This window comes from Nanorana parkeri, unplaced genomic scaffold (genome assembly GCF_000935625.1).
Source record: "Nanorana parkeri isolate BGI_ZX_2015 unplaced genomic scaffold, ASM93562v1 scaffold44, whole genome shotgun sequence".
NCBI lineage: Eukaryota > Metazoa > Chordata > Amphibia > Anura > Dicroglossidae > Nanorana > Nanorana parkeri.
In genome coordinates, this window is record NW_017306312.1 from 2906194 (window position 1) to 2926321 (window position 20128).

The 20128-nt window shown below is 39.8% G+C and overlaps 1 protein-coding gene across 1 annotated transcript in view; it reads left to right on the forward strand.

Moving 5' to 3' along the window:
* Window positions 1-20128, forward strand: part of SLC25A12 (solute carrier family 25 member 12) — a 104268-nt gene that overhangs the window by 49019 nt on the left and 35121 nt on the right. Inside the window, exons 12-13 of the mRNA XM_018572574.1 lie at window positions 14223-14275; window positions 16590-16670. Coding sequence (XP_018428076.1) covers window positions 14223-14275; window positions 16590-16670 — 134 coding nt within the window. The remainder of the gene's footprint in view (window positions 1-14222; window positions 14276-16589; window positions 16671-20128) is intronic.

The window sequence follows — 20128 nt, forward strand, 5'->3', positions numbered from 1 at the left end:
TGTTCTCTCTGGTGCTAGATTCTAAATGGTCATTGTAGCATAAGTGAGCCTTCAGCAGACCTTAAGATGACTCTATGCAAACCAAAGTACCGTATTTGCCGGCGTATGAGATGACTCGGCGTATAAGACGACCCCCTACTTTTTGTGTTAAAATATAGGTTTTGGGCTATACTCGTCGTGTAGGACGAGTATAGCCCAAAATAATTTTTAAATGCACCCACTCACCTCCATGGCGGTATTCTCGAGTGTGGCTCGGGGTTAATTTTCAGTACCATAAGAGGTAACCCCGAGCCACACTCGGGATTACAGTCTCTTACCTTGTCCTCGATCCCCGCTGTGTCCTCCATCTTCCGTGTTCCATCCTTCAGCTACATACAGTATACCGCGCTGAGCCAATCACGGCAGGCTTTGTATTCATTAATACAAAGCCTGCTGTGATTGGCTCAACTCTGAGCCAATCACGGCAGGCTTTGCATTCATTAATACAGGCTTTGTATTCATTAATACAAAGCCTGCCGTGATTGGCTCAGCGCGGTATACTGTATGTAGATGACCCCCGATTTTCGGGCAGTGTTTTTGGGTCTAAAAACCCGTCTTATACGCTGGCATATACGGTATTCTTTTAAACAAACAGTGAAAGCACTTTAAAAGAAACTCCCAGTTAACTCTGTAAAGCAGGCCATACACCTTACAATTATCTGCAGATTTTCTGTGGTCAGATGGAAAAGGTGCAACAGATTCCTCCATCTACACTTAACTGTGTGGAGGGAGTAATCTCCACCTGTGCCAATCTGTTGCACTTTTTCCATCTGACCACAGAAAATCTGCAGATAATTGTAAGGTGTATGGCCTGCTTTACTGTAGTTATCGTGGGGAAATTCAACTTGAAAGTTCACAACAGAGCTATTTTCTATAAGGAGCAGATCTTGGCAGCCTGCCAGCTGTCTAAAGTAAACACACAGCAAGTGTTTCTAAGCTCTTCGATCTCATGTACAGATTGCAGTGAATATTTGGTGCATACAGCGTAAATTCGGGTTTTGCTTTCATTTTCTTTTGGGTAACGTATGTCCAGCTTTATGGTTAATTCACACCGCTGTACCATACTATCAAGCATAAAAAGTATACTGTTATTCATAGCAATGTGTATGCGTGTGTTTTCACTGCAATCTTGTCAAAATTAATGTCAAATTCTGGCATGGTGAGATTCAAAGGGAGACTATAATAGTTTTTAGTTATTCTATATATGATTTTAAAGATTATTAAAGCTGGTATTTATCTGCTTTTGACAATATGAGCACGGCCTTTGTTTATAAATAAACATTTCATACAAAGGATTCCCGGAGCACTATAGGTTTCCTGAAGAGGCTGCACAATCTTTGTCAATTTTCCTAAACATTCATGTCAATCTACATCCACTCAGATAGGCCTTGATATTGTTGGGAAATTCAAATAAAATGATACAATAAGACTGTATTGTGTGCCCATTTTTTAGTTTTAGCTAACAGTTATGTATGATGCTTGTGTGGCAGTTATTCGAAGGACTCTTGCTTTTAATATAAAGTGTTTCTCTAAGGCACCTGTCCTATTTAAGGTTGACATTTTCAACCACTAACATTTTTCTATCCTAAATATTATTACGCCACACTAGAATTTTCAGCATTTTCAAAATGATTTGAATGATTTAAAGTGCTTTTAGAAACAAAAAAAAAGGAATCATTCATTGTTGTGCCCTGCGTCATTGGCTGTTGTGGTGATGACAAAAGACTACACAGGCTGTATTCCACTGAGCAATATTAATGGATGGCGTAGGAGGACTTGAAAAGCTGCCTAGCTGCAAGCACTGCACATTGCACCTACCCTGGTGAATTAGATTGAAGGGTAGAACCGATAAAGAATAGAAAGTCTCATTTTGTTTGGAAAGCTTTAGTATGGTAAAAAAATGTGCTAAAACTAAATGTGTTATATTGAAAAAAGAAATAAATCTACTTTCAAGACTGTTGAGGTAGACTTATAGAGCTGTTTAATGGGGCAAAGAGTAGTATGTCAATCTCTGGACCCATAAAAAGGAAAGAAAGTGTTTTTGCATTGTAGGAGAAAACAAGAGTACGTAAAATAAATACAAGAAAATAAAAAAAAACTGAAATTGAACAAAGGACAACAGTGCTGCTAAGCTAAAGTGCTAGCTTGTGCCACTTGGCTACCATGCTGACCACTTTGCACAACACTGCATGTGGCTCTGCTTTATAAAGGTCAGCTCTGGTGAAAACCAATCATACAGGTAACCTTTACTAACATAATTAACTTTGTGTTTGTTCTGCATTAGTGGCTCATTGTGCAACGATGCCATAGGTTGAGGGTAACAGCCACAGAACTGGAAACATCTTTAAAAAATGAAGTCGGTAAATGCTCTACCCATATTTTTGTGATCATAGACTCGCTGCACTATATGGTCATTCAGCACTCGCTTACACTGCAGCTTGAGGACTCGTGGTATGCCATGGATCTCTCCAGCTAGATCCTAGATGATGGCTGGTATGATGTAAGGCAGATCAGGGGCCCAGACAGGTTGCGGACTCATGATATGCCAAACTGCCCATATAAGTAGCTTAAACCTGTTTGGGTTTTTGCCTGCAGTATTTTTCTCCCTCTTGCTGCAATTTTATTTATTCTCAATTATTCATCTACTCCTGTAGGAAACATGCAATTAGACTGCATTCCAATTAAAAGGGAAACAATAATACAAAAAAACTTTGCCAGTCTTTTTTATCATTTTAAATTTAATTTATATATATAATATATATATCCTGTAGCTTTGCTGGACATCATAGCTGGATATGAAGAGTTGATTCGTTTATATTGTTTGTATTGCATATAACCCCCCTCTAGCATTTCACCTTAATCATACCCCTGACCCACTAAAGCAAAACTATACTCTCCTCTGATCCTGCAAAGCAACATTCATAAGCTTCCTCGCCAGACGCCATCTTCTTGGCAACTTTTGGGTTTTGGATCTTTAACTATCTTGATTGGCCATGCTGAGATGACATAGGTCCTATGCATGCACATGGGAGTTAAAAGAGAACTATGAGGTGAGTGAAAATCAATCGGCCCCATAGTTCGGGCCAACGTGTGACAATGAAACTGTCACACGTTGGCTCAATAGAGCAGGAAGTGAGCGAACACCTCGATCATCTCCCTGCAGAGAGCCGTGACTGTCACTCACGGCTCCCTGCAGGGATTCCCCCCGCTCCGATCCTCCAGGGCTGACTGGAGGAAAGGACGGGGGAGGGGGCAGGTACAACTGGCTGTGCCTCTAGATAGGCAGAGCCAGCTGTCAATCATGCAGCTGGGTGGATCGACAGTATTGTCGGGATCCGTCCCGGCTGCGGCGGTCTCCGTATAGCAGTGTAGCTCACGGTATACTGAGCTTTGGGTCACGGGAGGACGCTAGTTTATGTCCTCCCGTGACCCTTAGGAGAACTATGGGGGAAAACACTGACCCCATATTTCTCTTTTAATTCATCCTGGCACCAAGCAAATGCTAGAATTGTACACTGAGCTGCGCATTCGCAGCTCAGTGTACAGTAAAGCTTTGGAGGAAGGTAAGAATCCTTTAATGCAGAAAAGTATAGTAATGTTTCTTCTGGAATAAAAAAAAAAATTAAAGTTCCGCTTTCAATTAAAACTCTTGACCCTAACACTAAACTAACATCTGCAGTGCAATGCTTACCTTTTATCCTTTATCATTAGCATAACAGTCTTGTGCCAAAAGCTTACAGTGCCTTTCTGCTGATACTGAAAATGAATCATCTATTTTGGATGCTTCCAAAGACCATAGAAGGAAGGGATGTAGAATGGCAAGTAAACCATCTTCTGCCAACAAGCAACAAATAACCAACATTCAGCTCCCATTTTCTACAAACTGGTGGAGGACTTGTAAGTTTGCATCTGCTGACTTAACCCACCTATGGATTGCCTGTATTAATTTAAACATGCCATGTATTTTTATATTTTGTCCCCTGGAGAGCCAAGTATGTTCTTCTAGCAGTGAAAACTGGGTTTCCTATTAGTGAAGAGCTCTGCAGTAATACAGGAGATGAAAGGGGTGTGCTAGCACTTTGTGACTTGTCTCCTTCATAATATTCAGTGGGTGTTCTCTTACAACGGTTCACAGACCATGGAGGGAGGATCGTTTTCTTTGTGTTCTCTTCAACTCCCCTTGCAACTAATAACTACCTTTCTGCAACATAGAAGCCTTTTAAATTACTGACATGGGGGAAGAAAATTGAGGCAGTTTCATTATCTATTGGCTGGATTCCTCTTGGTAAATGTTAAAAGAAAAGGATCATCCCTCTCCTGTCTTGTCCTTAGTACGTCAGTGATTTGTTATTTATATGCTCTATGAGGGGGAACGAGAAATCACTATCCTGCAATGAATAATGTCAAATCAATTTCCCAGTGTTATTGTGGATACTTGATGTGGCTCCTTTGAATAAGTGACTTCCCGTGTAGTTACTGTTGCAGGCAGATCTATTTGTGTTTCAACAAAAGGAAAGATTTTACTTTTTTTGTAAAAAAAAAAAAAAAGTAGCCCTCATATATTTCAGTCATCTAAAGAACACATCTAAGCAGCATTTTGTATTCAAAGGAAAGCGAAAGAAATACGTGGCCATCATTGCTGACTTCATTTTAAGAATACTTTGGCTTCAGTCACTTACCCAGAACATGTATGGATAATAGAAAGTCAGAGTAAAGTCCAAACCTATGTTCCTCATGTGTGTTTTAAGTCAGTCCCTGAAATAGTTGAATCCACTGGATCATCACAACAACATGCATCACAACAACAAGGAGGAGTCAGCAATGGTCTCTCAAGAAAGGTTTCCTTGAAAGATCAATTAAAGGCCACATGTAAAATATGCAACACTCTGAGCTTGCCAGGAAACCTTACAGTTTTGCTTACAGCGGACCTTTTACACTCAAATCAAATTCTACCAATGCATCCCTCTATGTATGATGATTAATAATAACATAGACATGTCATGTTTTAAAATGCTGTGATTTTAAAATACTTACACTTGCAGAGCATTCACTTCCTGATTTGAAAGTGCAAATTACTTCAGTTTGCCAATGCAATGCACACTGGGGTTGCCTTGTCATCAGCAAAGCATTGCTGGGAAATCTCATCTCAGGGAAAGGCATTTTCCTCCCCTGAGATGATGTGCATGGTCACATGTCTAGTCACATGTGCCAGAAATCCGGGAAGTAATAGGAGAGCTAGTAATCTGCCCTTAGTAAACATGGCCACTGCCAGAAGACTGGAGAAGAAAAGAGAAATAAGGTACACAAAGAATACAAAGCCGGCAATTATCTAGAAGAATCTGTTTGTAGATTGTCATTACTAAACATTTCTAATGGTGTGTTTGTAGTTATTGTAAAGGTCCGCTTTAAGTACATGTAAAGGCTCCTGCATCGCAGTCTAAGGCCTCATTCACACAGACTTTTTAGGTCCAGCAGTGAATTTCTGCGGGAACAAGAATCCGTGATTTGCTGAGGGGTGGAATGACGGGTTGTTTCAGACATCTGTGGTCTCTCAGCCTATTAAAAGCAATGACAGCGTGACAGGAGTTGCAGCTGTCCATTGTTATTCGCATGTATCTTCTAATCCAGCAATTGGCTGCATCCAAGGCCATCTGTCCCTAGCCACAGGTAACTACTGGATGTGTGGATGTATGCGAATAGCAACGGACACCTGCGGGTCCAGTTAGGCTGTCATTGCTTTGTACAGGCTGAGTGGCCTCAGCTGTCTGGAGCCACCTGTTATTCCAGCCACAAGAATCCGCTGCCAGCTCTAAAAAGCCTGTGTGAATGAGGCCTCAACAGGTCTCTAATCCAGGTACTATATGATGCAAAAACCTCATAAATTAGAAAAAGTAATCAGACAAAACCTCCTAGAAACTCCGTTGATGGGCAATTGACCTGAGGGATGACCTGAGGGATGGGATGGTGGTAGGATTACCAGTCTTCATACACATAATCTGTACTAGGAATAGTTTTTATTTTTTTTAACGGTAAAGCTTTTAGGATATTGAAACACAGAAAATACAGCACGCATACATCATAATGTGAACGATCTTTAGTGCAGGAGTATGGACAGAATGCCCCCAGAGGAGAAAAAGGAAGGACTCCTAAAGCCACCAAACCAGCCAGGAGAGATATATAAATATTTGCATGTACATAAACCCATGAAGGAGTGGGGAATAGTTTACAGAACAGCTGGAGCTCTGCTTCAAATTGCTGAGCAGAGTACATTTTAATTGGATTCATTTCTCTAGGCTTTTGCATGTTGCAGGTAGTTTTCCACAGTAAATTGGAAAGTTATCTTTTGTCCAATTCCATGAAAGATCCTGCAATTTGCTGCCTTCAAAGTGTACCATGTAGCTCTATTAGACATGAAGAGCTATGATTCCAAAGTCAGTGATCAATATCCGCCATAATGCAATCAGACTGCATTTTACTGTAACCAGAACAGCGAAGGGTGGATTTTAATTGATTGCTATAGATTTCTGCTCTTTGCCTTTTGTGGATAAGGATGGCCACGCATAGTTTGAAGAATTCAAGTAATGTATCAGGGTTTGAAATTGGGCCATAAATCAAGTGGACACAGGCAGATTTGTTCATCTCCGGTCACCCCAAAGCTTATGGAGATATAGAACATGCAGAATATAGACCAATCCTGTTTTTTCTTTTTGTAGTGGTGATTTTTTTTACTTTGGAAAGCATACAGAGAAATGTATTTTTAAATGGGTTATACTTAAAGAACAAGCCTTGTATGTATTCCCCACATACTTGATTTTTTACATTTTTACAGTTTTGATTTTAAGTCTTCTTAAATTTGTGTCGGTATGAGAGCAGTACTTCAGTTTAGTGACTTCTGACTGCAAATCTCTGTGTGGTTCTGAACATGAATGATTTATCCATTGCTGCGAAGATGCATCTGCTGAACAGCTGTATGATGATGCCTATTAGCCATTTTTTTGAATTATGATGTTTAAATGTTATTGCAACATTGGTAAGTTTGAGGATTACTGTTATCCGCTACTGCAAGTTTGAAAAGGATTTTATAAAAGTAAAGTTTGGATATAAACAGACACTTGGAAATGTCAGCGCTCCAAGGGACAAGGCTAGAGATAAAAAATCAAAAAGGACACCCATTAATCCAAACCATGGCAATCGCAACATTGTACATCTTACTTGTACCTTCTATTCACCTTCCCCTGCCAAGCAGAATATATTGAGGCTTACAGGAAACAGTGTTCAAGTATTGTTGGCCTTCATGATCCAGTTGTCTGGTTTTTCCCTTCTTGCTTTTTTTTTTAAATTAATGTTTATAAAATTTTGCATAGAAAATACATCAACAATAAAATAAAACTCTACAAGCAACTACAGAGTCAATAAAGTTTACATGGATAGGAGAGTACATTCAAGTATATGCTAAATAGCTTAAGGTTAAAAACAATAAAGAAAGCAAACCAAGCATACAGTGGAGTATACAAGCATTAAAGTTATAGCAAATCAAATCAGGCACTGAGGAAGGGAGCCAGGGGCCCCAAATACAGTATAACTGTTGTGGCTTCCCTCTTTGGCCATTAGTAATTGTGTACAGGGGCAGTATGTGGTCTATATTCCACTCAGTCAGAAATGGAGGCACAGGTTTTTTCCACACTACAAGAATGGCTTTTTAGCATAGAAGAGAGGATTCTAAGGAAATGTTTAGTATAAGAATCAACCGGTAGATCTTCCAAAATACAGTAAACAGAGTGCAGGATTACAAAGCCTCCGCAAGGAAGGCAGTAACATCGGTTCTTTTCTTGTGTTGGTGATGGGAGAAACATGAATGGAAGAGGAGAATGAGGACACACCAATGAAACCTGAAAGAGGTTCTAAACCTTTCCTATGCCGTCCAATACTCAAGCCCAAGTTCCGGCTAGAGTTTTATTATCAAAATAAGTGCATCTCTTGATTAAAAATTTTATACTGCTTGCCATACTTTAAAAAAATTCATAGTTACATATTTACATAATATTTGAGGTTGAATAAAGACACAGGTCCATCATGTTCAACCTTTGTGTGTGTGTGTGATTGTGTATGTGTGTACAGGAGTCCCTGTGTGAGCTTGTTTTTAAGAGTACCTGTACCCCTGTATGTTACGGTCTCTGTGGAAGGTGTCTAAATGCTTTTTGAATGATTCAATACTCTCAGCTGATACCACTGCTTGTGGCAGCGAGTTCCAGACTTTAACCGCTCTAACTGAAAAGAAGCCCCTACGCCCTTTTGTGGTTAAATCTTTGCTCTACCAATTTTAGGTGGTGGTCTCCTAGTCTTTGTTAGGGAGTTTACTGTAAAACATTTATTGCTGATGTTGCCATCACCTTTCAACTTTTTTTATATAGTGATTGGCTACACCTTAAAGATGATCTCAAATTAAATATTAAATTGTCATTATTACAAAATATTTTAGTAGTGTTCATTACAGTGAGCCAAGGGATGGGTATGCATAACAAGTACCATAAACTATAGGCCCATTACCTTCATCCAGTAAATGTTGATTGAGTTGTTCTGACAATCTGCTGATGTGGCCTGCTCACCTTGATGTCATTGCACACGGTTTCAACCAAGGATGTCTTTGTTGCAAAGTTTGACTTATGAAATACTGCCATATGCCTTAATACAAGAGCTAAAAGTTTCCATACACATTTTGATTGTCCTGCAACACCATCAAAGGGGATGAACCCTATCTGCAGGTTGTGCTTGCTGAACAGTCTGACAGTTGGATTAGGGACAAGAGTAACGTGTTTCTTTTATCATTTATAGTGTATCTATAGCCAAAGTTCTTTATTTATTTAGTTTCAAATAGAATAGGGAATGGTTAACATGTGGCATTGCTCTGGTTTCCCGTCACTCCTTTCCCCAAGACGACAAGAGGACAAACCCACTTAGACAGTTGTCACCATACCAGATTCTCCTTATTAAAATAGTTCCCCACTACCTGCTGTGCTGGTGACAACAATAACAATTTAAATATCTAATCACATCCTGGCACCAGGATATGTAGAGACAGAACGTCATATCAGTGGAGGTGTAGACAGTTTACAAAAATTGACAGAGATCCTATCCTTTCCATGCACTATCCAAAACGTTAAAGAAAGTTTAAGCTATAAAGTGCCGTTGTTTTAGGTTTTCAGGTAAGTCATAAGAGTCACAAGTATTTAAGCATTTGGTCATGTGACAAGTTACTGTGAAAGCCCAAAGTTAAGTATCCTGCAGTAAATTATAGTATTACTGGTCTTTTTTTACGTTTCCAACCATTACTATAAAAGCACAGTGGCATAGTGGTTAGCGCTTCTGCCTGCAGCACTGAGGGGCCCTGCTTCGAATCCCGGCCAGGAGTTTTCATGTTCTCCCTCTGCTTGCGTGGGTTTCCTCCGGTTACTCCGGTTTCCTCTCCCACTCCAAAGGGTTATTGGCTCCTGTCTAAATTGGCCCTGTATGTATGAATGTGAGATAGGGACCTTAGATTGTAAGCTCCTTGAGGACAGGGACTGATGTGAATGTGCACTATGTAAATTGTCCGCGCTATATAAATACCAATAATAAATAAATATGAAAGTGTGCGATAGTCAGGAAGTGGAAATTGGTGGTTATGTGTGGATTTACTCTAAATCATAATTTTAGCTAGAGTTCCTTTGCAAGATTCTACCCAGTGCCAGCTAAATACAGCAGGCATGGAGGCCTAAATGATATATCTTTAATGTAAGTGCCCTTTGAAGAGTGTCTACATGTCGGCACAATCAGCAATCAGGAGGAGCGGACAGAACATAACTGCTTTCCATGTGCTAAGACGTCAGGAATCGTCTTATTTCATGAACATCTGCAATGGAGTTCAGGCTGAGGTTAGAACACACATGCTATGAAATCAACTGGGTCCCTGAGCACTCAGCCCTGACCCTATTTTTCAAATTTGATAAATAAAACTGTTTTTGAAGTTTTTTTTTTTGTTCTACCATGTGTTCTTCTGATAGTAATGTTCATAAATTATGGGCATTTTTAATCAATAGCTGAATGTATATCTCTGTAATTTATAAGCATGCGCGCTTTCTATATTTCTTATAACATATGTGATGAATATAACAAAAGCAGAGAAGACTGAATTTACTGTGTGATGAGTCTTTATCATTATGAAGTGCCATTCTCAGTTTAAGAAAAAGAAAAAAGATTTTCAGCTAAAATCACCTTTGATTTGCAAAATTGCAGCCTTTTCTCCGTGTGCAAATTCCTAAATGCCTTCATATTAAAGAGGAGATTTGAGTGGGAAAAAAAATCATAATCTGTACTTATTTGTTCACATTTCAAAAACATTATTTCTATGTACAGTTTGTAAATGTAATTGTACATTGGGGATTTTAATCACTTTACAACCATCGCAAGACTAAGGTCTTGCGATGGTTGTACAGTGTCTGGCCACCTTAACACTGGTGTAGTTGAGCCTGATCGAGCACCAAACAAATGTCTGAAGAGTCCAACATTGTTTTTTTATTCTTTCAAGTGGCAATGAGACAACAAGACTATTTACAGTATGGTTTTTTAAGTCATTATATTTCTGAATCCCATTTTTTCACAAAGGATTTTGCACAAATATTGGTTTTATTAGGTTTGTTTAATATAAAATGTCAACACAATAATATATTTATTAATATTACTCACTAATATACTCACCATTAATATCACCTATATTCACTACATTTTATAACGACTAATATAGCACATTAGTCCTTCACCTCTAGTGCTGTGTCTTTTTTAATTATTTTCAGGGACCTATCCTCCCCTTTTTCATAGCAGCTTTAGGTTATATTGTTCCTAATTAGCTCCAGGAGCGCAGATCTTTAATATATTTGTCAATGGCTATCTTTTGTTGCCCCGAAGTATGTTGAATGCCTTTTTATTTTTATTTTCTCACTGACACTTTTGATTAGTGCTCATTTTGGCTCAACTACAATTGAATTTCTTTGTTTGGTGACCTCCACTTCTTGGGAGAGTCCGCGTTTTGTGGAGAGTTGCCAAACCTAAGCTCTAAGATCAGGCTCTAACAATTACTTTTTCTACTGGCTGAATATGTGCATCCAGTGCTTAGTTTCTACCCATTCTTGAACCCTTACATTGGTGGTCAATGAAAGAAGGGCCCCCTTATTTGGTGGTCAGTTGGGGAAGGACTCCTTACTTGGTGATCAGTGGGAGAAGAGACCCCTTTCAAAGGTGGTTAGTGCTACAAGGCCCCTTTTTAATGATGATCAGTGGGAAGAATACATTTTACATTATTAGGCAGTGGAAAAAAAAGTGCAAACCTATTTGAGAAACGCTGCTCTGGATAGTCAGCTTGCATGGGCAGGGCTGGTTCTCTATTTCCTTTTTTACCTTGCAATTTATCAAATATTTCTGTCTTTATACAGTGCCATGGGAGATGGTGATGCTATTTTGATTATTAAAACTCTAAATTATATCTTACACAAGGAGGCTGGTGTCAAAAGGCAGACTAAAGACTGTGTGGAACATTTTTTTTCGGAAAGTGGTTTTGTCCTTTTATTCTAAAATCACCTTGATCATTTAGCCCCGCCCACTACTACTATGTCTGTGATTATAAGTGCGGGGCTGACTGCTAGTCCTGTAGCAGTACACTTTTACGTGCCACATCTTATTCAAAGAGTTTTATTTTAGGCCAAAATTATTAAATTTAATGTCTAATTTAAAAACACTTTTGGACTTCCTTTAATTGAAGATTATTTTTAAAGTTTCACATATCTGTTTAGTATAAAGTGAAGGGAACAAAGACACTGCAATTTTCAATTATTGCTTTTATAAAATGCAAAATTGCATAATTCTATTGAGTAATGATTGAATATTATTCTACTTAATTGAAGTGTATGGGGTTGTTGCCTTCTGCAAAACGTGGAGTACAAAAACTTATTTTTCTGCTGTCTGAATGAGCCTTTTGTATTTAATTGTGTTTCCCTTTTCTATCAGCAATACAAATGTACATAAAATGTATGAATGTGAATATGTGTGTTTTGTAGGAGAAAACAGCATGGTAGCAACATTTGATTGGGTTAATTATACGTTCGTGTCAACACAGATTTACCACATTAGGTATCAAAACCGAGGCATAGCTCAATGAAATATGCACACAACAAAACAGTTTTGGGGGTTCTTTTTTGTGTGGGGAGTTTAAATTTCGGAAGTGTGAAGATTTACAGCTGCTTGCTTTGGCCCCACTTGTTACCATAGTATTACTGAGAGGTTTGGTTGTGAGTATTAGGTGTAAGCCACATGTCATTCTAATGAACTGTAAGAGAAAAGTAACCTACAGGCCAAAAGCTGGAGAGAGAAAGTACTTGCCAAGTTACCCATAGACATTCGTCGTTAACCAATCTGGCTGTTTTTGGCTTAACGAGTTGCAATTTTATATTTATGGAAGGCCCTTAAAGCCAAACTCCAGGCACCATAAGTATTTTATAGCTTCAGTGGGCTAGGTGTTTAACTTTTTGCTTTTCAAACGCTAACAGGGTTATTCACAAATGGGTGAAGAGTTTGGAGAAGTGAACAATCTAGGCCAAAATAGCTGATTTGGAAAAATTCTCCAGTTCAGCTCACTTTCCAGATCAGCTATGTTGTCTTAGATTGTTCACTTCTCCTGCCTTCTCCAAACCCTTCACCCTTTTGTGAATAGCCCTGTAAATGTCAGCATAAAAAGTATTATTCTTACTTTTGCTGGATAGAACACCCTCTGCTGTACTTCGTCTCCCTGCCAAATCTCCGCTTGGCCATTCACAAAATGTATGACTGCAGTGCCATTGCATGCTGCAATCTTTTGAATGGTCAGTCATAGATGGGGCACAATACTATGCTAGTGTCTGTCATATCTTCAATGCTCAAGTGGGGGACCAGAAGTAGCAGGAGTTGTAAAATGTTGCAAAACTAAAATAACTATTTTTAAGCTGAAGAAAGCAAACATTTAATTTAAGCACAGCAGAGTGAAAACTCTGCCTATAAACTATGAAAATGATGGTGCTCACAGTTGGCCTTAATCCTACTGGCCAGGCATGAGGGGGACAGTTAATAGGGCAGGTTAGAAAACCACCCTGATGACTATTGAGATCTCCTAAGATAAGAAGTGCCTGCCTGTGCTGCTCAAATCCTCTTTCTTCCCTATCAATCTACCCTGGAACGTTCTGCCACAGCATTCCTGCTCATGTACTTCGTAGTATACTTTTTATGTGTGTGTTTGTTGATGACTATTGAGGTCCCCTCAAATAATAGGTGTTTAGAGTGTCTGCCTGTGCTGCTCACTTCCTCTCTCTTCCCTATCAAGACATAAAAAAGCAAATGCCTTTGTTCCATACACTCCACCTTTACAAAAAATTGGGCTGATTTATGCAAATTACCCCCTACAGAAAGAGAAAGGAGTTCTAGGTAGGTAATACCAAATTTGGAATGGTAACTCTAAATGTGCCACTCATTGGTTGTTTAAAGCAATCACACAGCCTTTAAAGAACCAGAAGACTGATCCTTGGACTGTATTGTTTTGTCCCAATGCCCCACCTCAGCACTGGGCTGGTATTTCTGTCATTATGTGAAGCATCAGAACTCCATGTGTCACACTAGGGTGAATCCGTATCCAGTGGGCATGGTTCTCACTTACTGATCTGCCGTGCAAAACTACCCAGAAGACAATTCTGCATTTGTTGGGGGGTATATAAACATGCTTCCAGGGTTTGCCATGTAATATAGTGATATCACTCCTGGGGCTTATTTATGAAAGCTGGACCAAAGGTATGAGAATGAAACAATGAATCTAAATTGTATCTCTAGGCAACTGCTTCTTTTTTGCCTCTGTGTTCATCTAGCTAGCACACCTACTTTCTGCCTTGACATCAAGTGCACTGATGGACATTTAGCTTTCATTGGGTTTCTGAAACAGCGAGCAGTGCACTTTCAAAAACTGTGTTATGGTTCTTTGTAGAAATCACCTAAAGTGTTCTATATAGTGTGTGTGTTTTTTTTTGTTTTTTTTTGTAGCAGCTCAGAACTACTGCTGTGAATGGAGATGTAAACAGTGCACTTCTATGATTTACATTATAAAACCCTGATTTATTTTTGTGCCTCCTGTGCAGGTCTTCTACCACAACTAGTAGGCGTTGCCCCGGAAAAAGCTATTAAACTGACGGTAAGTTGCACAAAGACTGCAATATTCCACCCAGGGATTCACATAAAATTAGTCTGCTAAATGAATATTGCAGATTAATATTAAATGAAAATATAACAATAGTCCTGTTAAAAGGAACAGGGCCTGAATTAGGCTATGTAGCTATGGGCACACTTATAATACCCAAACCTTCAGGGCCTATTTCATCACAGATTATAGTCATGCAGTGGCTTTACACATGGGAGGTTTCGGAGGCCTTTTGTGGAGCGGTCTATTTATGGGTAACATATGTTGGTGTTCAGATAGTGGGAATGGTGTTTCCAAACTGTACAAGTCTTTTAGTTACTTCATTTTCTAATAGAAAGGCTACTTTAATCTTAATTAATTATACTTAAGGTGGCCATACACTCTACAACCATCGCAAGACTTTAGTCTTGCGATGGTTGTAAAGGGATTAAAAAAACGTACGATCTGCCTATCTTGGACAGGCAGATCACACTCTCGATCATCGCATCGATGACCGCAATGCTGAACGGGCAGTGTGCGCGTGCGCACACCGGCCCGTTCAGCATTTGTCTTCTGAGCACCGTTCTAACCAGCCGAGAATCGTACGATTCCCCGCTGGTTTTCGAACATGCTGGTTCGACAGAAGACGTGCGACCGTACAGTAGAAACGGTCGCACGTCTCCGTTCACACTGCTCGATTATCGTACGAAAACCCGATCGCATACGATTATCGTACGATAATCGTGCAGTGTATGGGCACCTTTACTCTTTCAGTGAGCACTATAAAAATGACCTTGCGTGCTGAAAGGGCAAATCCAATTAAGGCCAGATCCACCCATTGCCTACCAATTGTCAATGCCATCAATATGTTGAATCACCTGTTGTTATAGCTTGATATCCAAGTATCAAGATTTTTCCACAGGTTTTCTTCTGTCCTCTCCATGTACAGGGCCTTACTGTAGGGGTTACTCAGAACTCTATTCGCAGTTATTTGTTCTGAGATTTCCTTTCACAATGCATTTTTATTTGGGTTTGTAATTGCTGCAGTAGTTGAAATGTAAAGTTCTGGTGGTGATCTCTTGCCCCCAAATGTTCATTGTACATAAATATGACATGTGACTGGACATCAGCCACATTAATGGGAAAATGTATTGGGGAGATTGGCATTTTAAAGAATCGAATCCAGTTCGGTAGTTTTGTGCCTTACATGTACAATATTTCTATAATTTTTTATAATGTTCAATGATCCTTTATCTAATGGCTTTTATGATGTCCATACATGTGGAAATCTGATCATTCATCTCTGTTTCAATTAAGTTTTAGTTTAAAAAAATTGAATGAATAATCAATTATTTTCAATTTACCACTAGGCAGTTGAGTTAAAGAAACTCCGATTGAACACTGAGAAAAATCTGATCACTTTCTCTCTGATTTTTTTTTTAAATGGGGTTCCTACTTTTACTCAATTTCTATTGGCCGCAATTATTCTTTCAGTTGTTATTTAATGTTCAATCCAGTAAAATTGCAATCAATAAAAGTTTCAATCCATAAAAGGGATCAAACTTTGCCAGTCGATTTGGTTTGTTAATTGTATATTGCATTCATTCTTTCAATCCTTTTGGATCGTAATAATCAAAAGCTGGTTAAAATTGGTTTAAAGCCCAACTCTCAAAGTTTTCAGGGAAGGTACATGATGCCACTGGGTTCTCTTCACCTCTTCTCCCGGCTAAGCAGCCAACATGCAGAGAGCAGTTGCACTGAAATGATGTCAGTGCCACGCTCTGCACTATTAAGCAGTGAATGCACGGCATGGACCCATGACAACGTGCACTCACTGTTATGTCCTCGGGGTTAAGTGATGCTGGGTACATCTTGTAGCAGAGAAGAAACACTGTAGGGGACAGTTTGAAGTTCAGGATGCTGAGGATATTTATGTAAAAAGTGAACTTGGATTTGGACTTTAAATTGCCAGAAAATTGTAGCAGTTGATGTGGAAAATATGAAAATGTTGGTATCTTGAAGTTTTTAACCTTGCCCAATCATGGGCGGCTAGTCACTACATTTTATCTGTTAGACAGAGTAAGATAATAAACCGAACTATGTTTCTTTTCAGGTCATTGGACAGCACCTGAAGAGCCCATTATATAAGACTAAAAGTCAAATCACATCACTAGCTTGCCTTGGTTATAGATTGCACTGTAAATTGCTTAGTTTGTGTGCTAGAAAAGAGCAGCTCTGCCAAAAAGCAGAAGAAGCAAACTGCAGTACAGAAGATATGCCTTAAAGTAATCTTTTTGTGTACTCATGTTAACAATGTTCCTTTTTGTAGGTGAATGATTTTGTTCGAGACAAGTTTACTCAGCGAGATGGCTCGATTCCGTTACTGGCTGAAATCATGGCTGGCGGCTGTGTGAGTAACTTGTTCAAAGAGGAAATTGCGAGGGGAAAAGGGTATTCATTGATGGGAGTAGTTTGTGTCTTTATTGACTTTAATGAGTTTGGTTGTGGTGGTTTTTTGTTTTTGTTTTTTTTAAGAGAGTATCTGAGCTGTTAAGTCTGTGCCTAAAAAAGACATACAGAAGGCAAAGTCATGCACACCATGCGACGTGTGTGCAAACACATGCATTTACGCTCATTGCCAATAGTGGCACCAGGCGGGCTATTTAGGGCTTGAAGATACTGTCACATACCTCAATGGTATAATAGTATATAGGAGTTGGAATATCCAATGTATCCCCTCCCCCCATGTGTGTGTATATTTGTACTTCCTTTTTCCAAAAGTCTTTTGGCTGGTCACATGACTTTTCTTTGAGTCTTCTGGCAGGGATGCAGATAACAGAGCTGACATGATGACGACACTGCCACTCTACGCATCATTACACTGTGAGCACAGGGCAACATGGTGATGCCCCCTCAGGGCCAGTTTACACCACAAACCGTGTGTTCCCGAATGGTTAGCCTCTGGAACGCACTGTACCGCAAAACGGCCAGCTCCCTGCGTTCAGGGGGCGGGTGGTGCACGGCGGTGCATTAAAGTCAATGGCAAAGCAGCCACGCCCCCACCCACGGTGCGATCACCCGAATGCATAGCACATTAGTGCCTGCATTCCGGTACAGGTGCGATCTGCAAAAATGCTGCAAGCACTATTTTTACAGATCACACTGGACCTGAACGCAGGCACCGATGTGCCACACGTGCAGGCGATCGCACTGCGGGCGGGGGGTGGGGGGAGGGCTTAGCTGTGGTGCCATTGACTTCAATGCACCACCACGCCCCCTCCCGCCCCTGAACACAGGGAGGCGGCTGTGTTGCGCTACAGTGCATTCCAGAGGCTGACCACTCTAGAACGCACTGTTTGTGGTGTGAACCAGCCCTCAAGGGGTAGTTCCATGACACCCTGCACTCACAGTATTATCTCAGTCTACTCAGCCCTGGCCAAAAAGGAATTACCTATGGCTGGGGAGCCCTTAAAAAAAAAAGTCCAAAGTTGGGCCTTAGGAATTTGTACTTACAATCGACATATCAGTCAGACATTGCTTTGATTAGTGGTGGTGCTATTAATATTGATTAAGGAATGATTATTGCTCCACTGGGCTGTAATGCTACAGCTGGCTAAGCACTGAGGGAATTGGCATAAATGGAGAAATCTGTTTTTCAATCAGCCTGAAAGCTACTAGTGTATGCCTAGCTTAACCATGCACAGTCAGGTCAGGGAAGCATCTGATTTGGTCAGTACGGATTAGTGTTTTCTTGAACATGCCTTTACATAATGATGATCATAATAATAAAATACTAATAATAATGATGATTCTTACTATATAATGCCAAAATGCAGCACTTATGGCACAATAATTACATACAGATTGTTATTAATATTGTTATTTTCACTCGAAGAAATCCAACTCTGCCCACAACATGTAACAATGCTGCAGTGATATATAGATCCACAAATTATAAAAGGCTGCAATTTATTTTGACACTTTATAAATGAAGAGAAATAAAGAAAAATAATGCATAACGATTATAGGAAGCGTATAATTTAAACATTTGCCAGGCTTGGGTATACAGTAGAAATGAGAACAGTTTGTGTTTGGAAAGCTTCCAAATTATAATAACTCTGTGTAAATTTTGTGTTTTGGTTGGAAAGTCCACCACGCAGTCAATAATGTCTGCAATGTGTTTATAGACTGAGCTGCTTGCCTGATTTTTTTTTTATTACTCAATCTGAATTGCCCATAAGTATTGCATGAACCAAAAGTCAAACTTTGGACTCCAATAAAAGATTAAATAGTGTTGGTGTTTAGACAGATTATAAATATGTGTACCTGTCATGAAATAAAATTACTCTGGCAATATCTGGAGTTTAACTGGGCTCAAACAGTGTCTACATCCTTGGGCTCCTTGTAGCCTGTCATTGATGGAGCATGGAGGGCTCATTGTCTGAGAGGAGGGCAGGAGGTAATGAATGTGTCAGACTGGCCATTGTTTACTGGTGGCCAGCTTGACTCGGACCTCACCTCTGTCCTGCTCTCAAAGTATGCTACTTACCCCTCCCTGTACACTATCATCAATGAATATCAATACTGTGCCAGCCCCGTACAGGCTGACAAATGCAGGAATAATTACTTCTTCTAAGCACTAAACGTTTATATTTGTAATTTGACAGCTTTTCAGTTGTCATTTGCAGGAAGACATTTTAAAGGAAATTTATAAAGTTTTCAATTATTTGTGTTTTTTAGATATGTATGTAAAAGATCAGCTTAATGTACAGCAAATTATGTTTTCACTATGTGTTACCAACTTAAAAAAAAAAAAAAATCTATGCATTGATTGTAATAATGTACTGTATTGGGCAGCCATATTTGCTGATTACATATTCAAGCGTTGTTTCCTGCTTTGCAATGATTGCTCTTTAAAAGAGAACTATGGGGTAAGTATTTTTCTCCATAGTTCTTTTAATGGTCACGGGAGGACATATACTAGCATCCTCCCGTGACCCAAAGCTCAGTATGTAGCGAGCTACAGCTTGCGGTATTCTGAGACCACCGCTGCTGGGACGGATCCCGACATTACATCCAGATCCACCCAGCTGCGTGAGTGACAGCTGGCTCTGTATATCTATCAGTGCTGGAGGATCAGAGAGGGGAGGGCGGAATACCTGTTGGGAGCGGTGACTGACAGTCGCCACTCTCTGCAGGGAGATGATCGAGAAGTGAGCGAGCGACGGTATGTGTTCGCTCACTTCCCGATCTATTGAGCCGACGTATGACAGTTTCATTGTCACACGTCGGGTCGAACTATGAGGATGTGTGATTTTCACTCACCTTATAGTTCTCCTTTAAAGTGACATTAAACCCTCAGATTTTTTAACATAAAACAATACTGTAATGTGCGCCTTACTGTAACCCATGGTTGTTTCCCTTCTCTTTGCTGCTCTTCCTTTTAAATCCTCATGTCTTCTCATGCTTGGGTAGAACTTCCCTTTTCAGCTCAGGGCCTCTTCCTGTAGTGCTGGCTCAGGTTACAAGCCTATACAAACCTACACACAGACACCGTGTATCCATTCCTGAGACAAGGCAGTCTGCTGCAAAACAGAAGTTCTGGCCAGCATGAGAACAGATACAAATTTAAAAGGAAGAGCAGCAAAGAGAAGGGAAACAACCATGGATTACAGTACGGCACACATTACACTATTGTTTTATGTTAAAAAATCTGAGGGTTTAATGTCACTTTAAGTTTCTTCTAATGCAAGTCTGTGAGTTCGGTGATGTGAAAAAATTACCGCTCCTTTTGTGCATGATATGTCAAGTTGTTATGCAGTAAATCCCTATTCACATCAGAGCATTTATGAAGAATCCCAATATTTT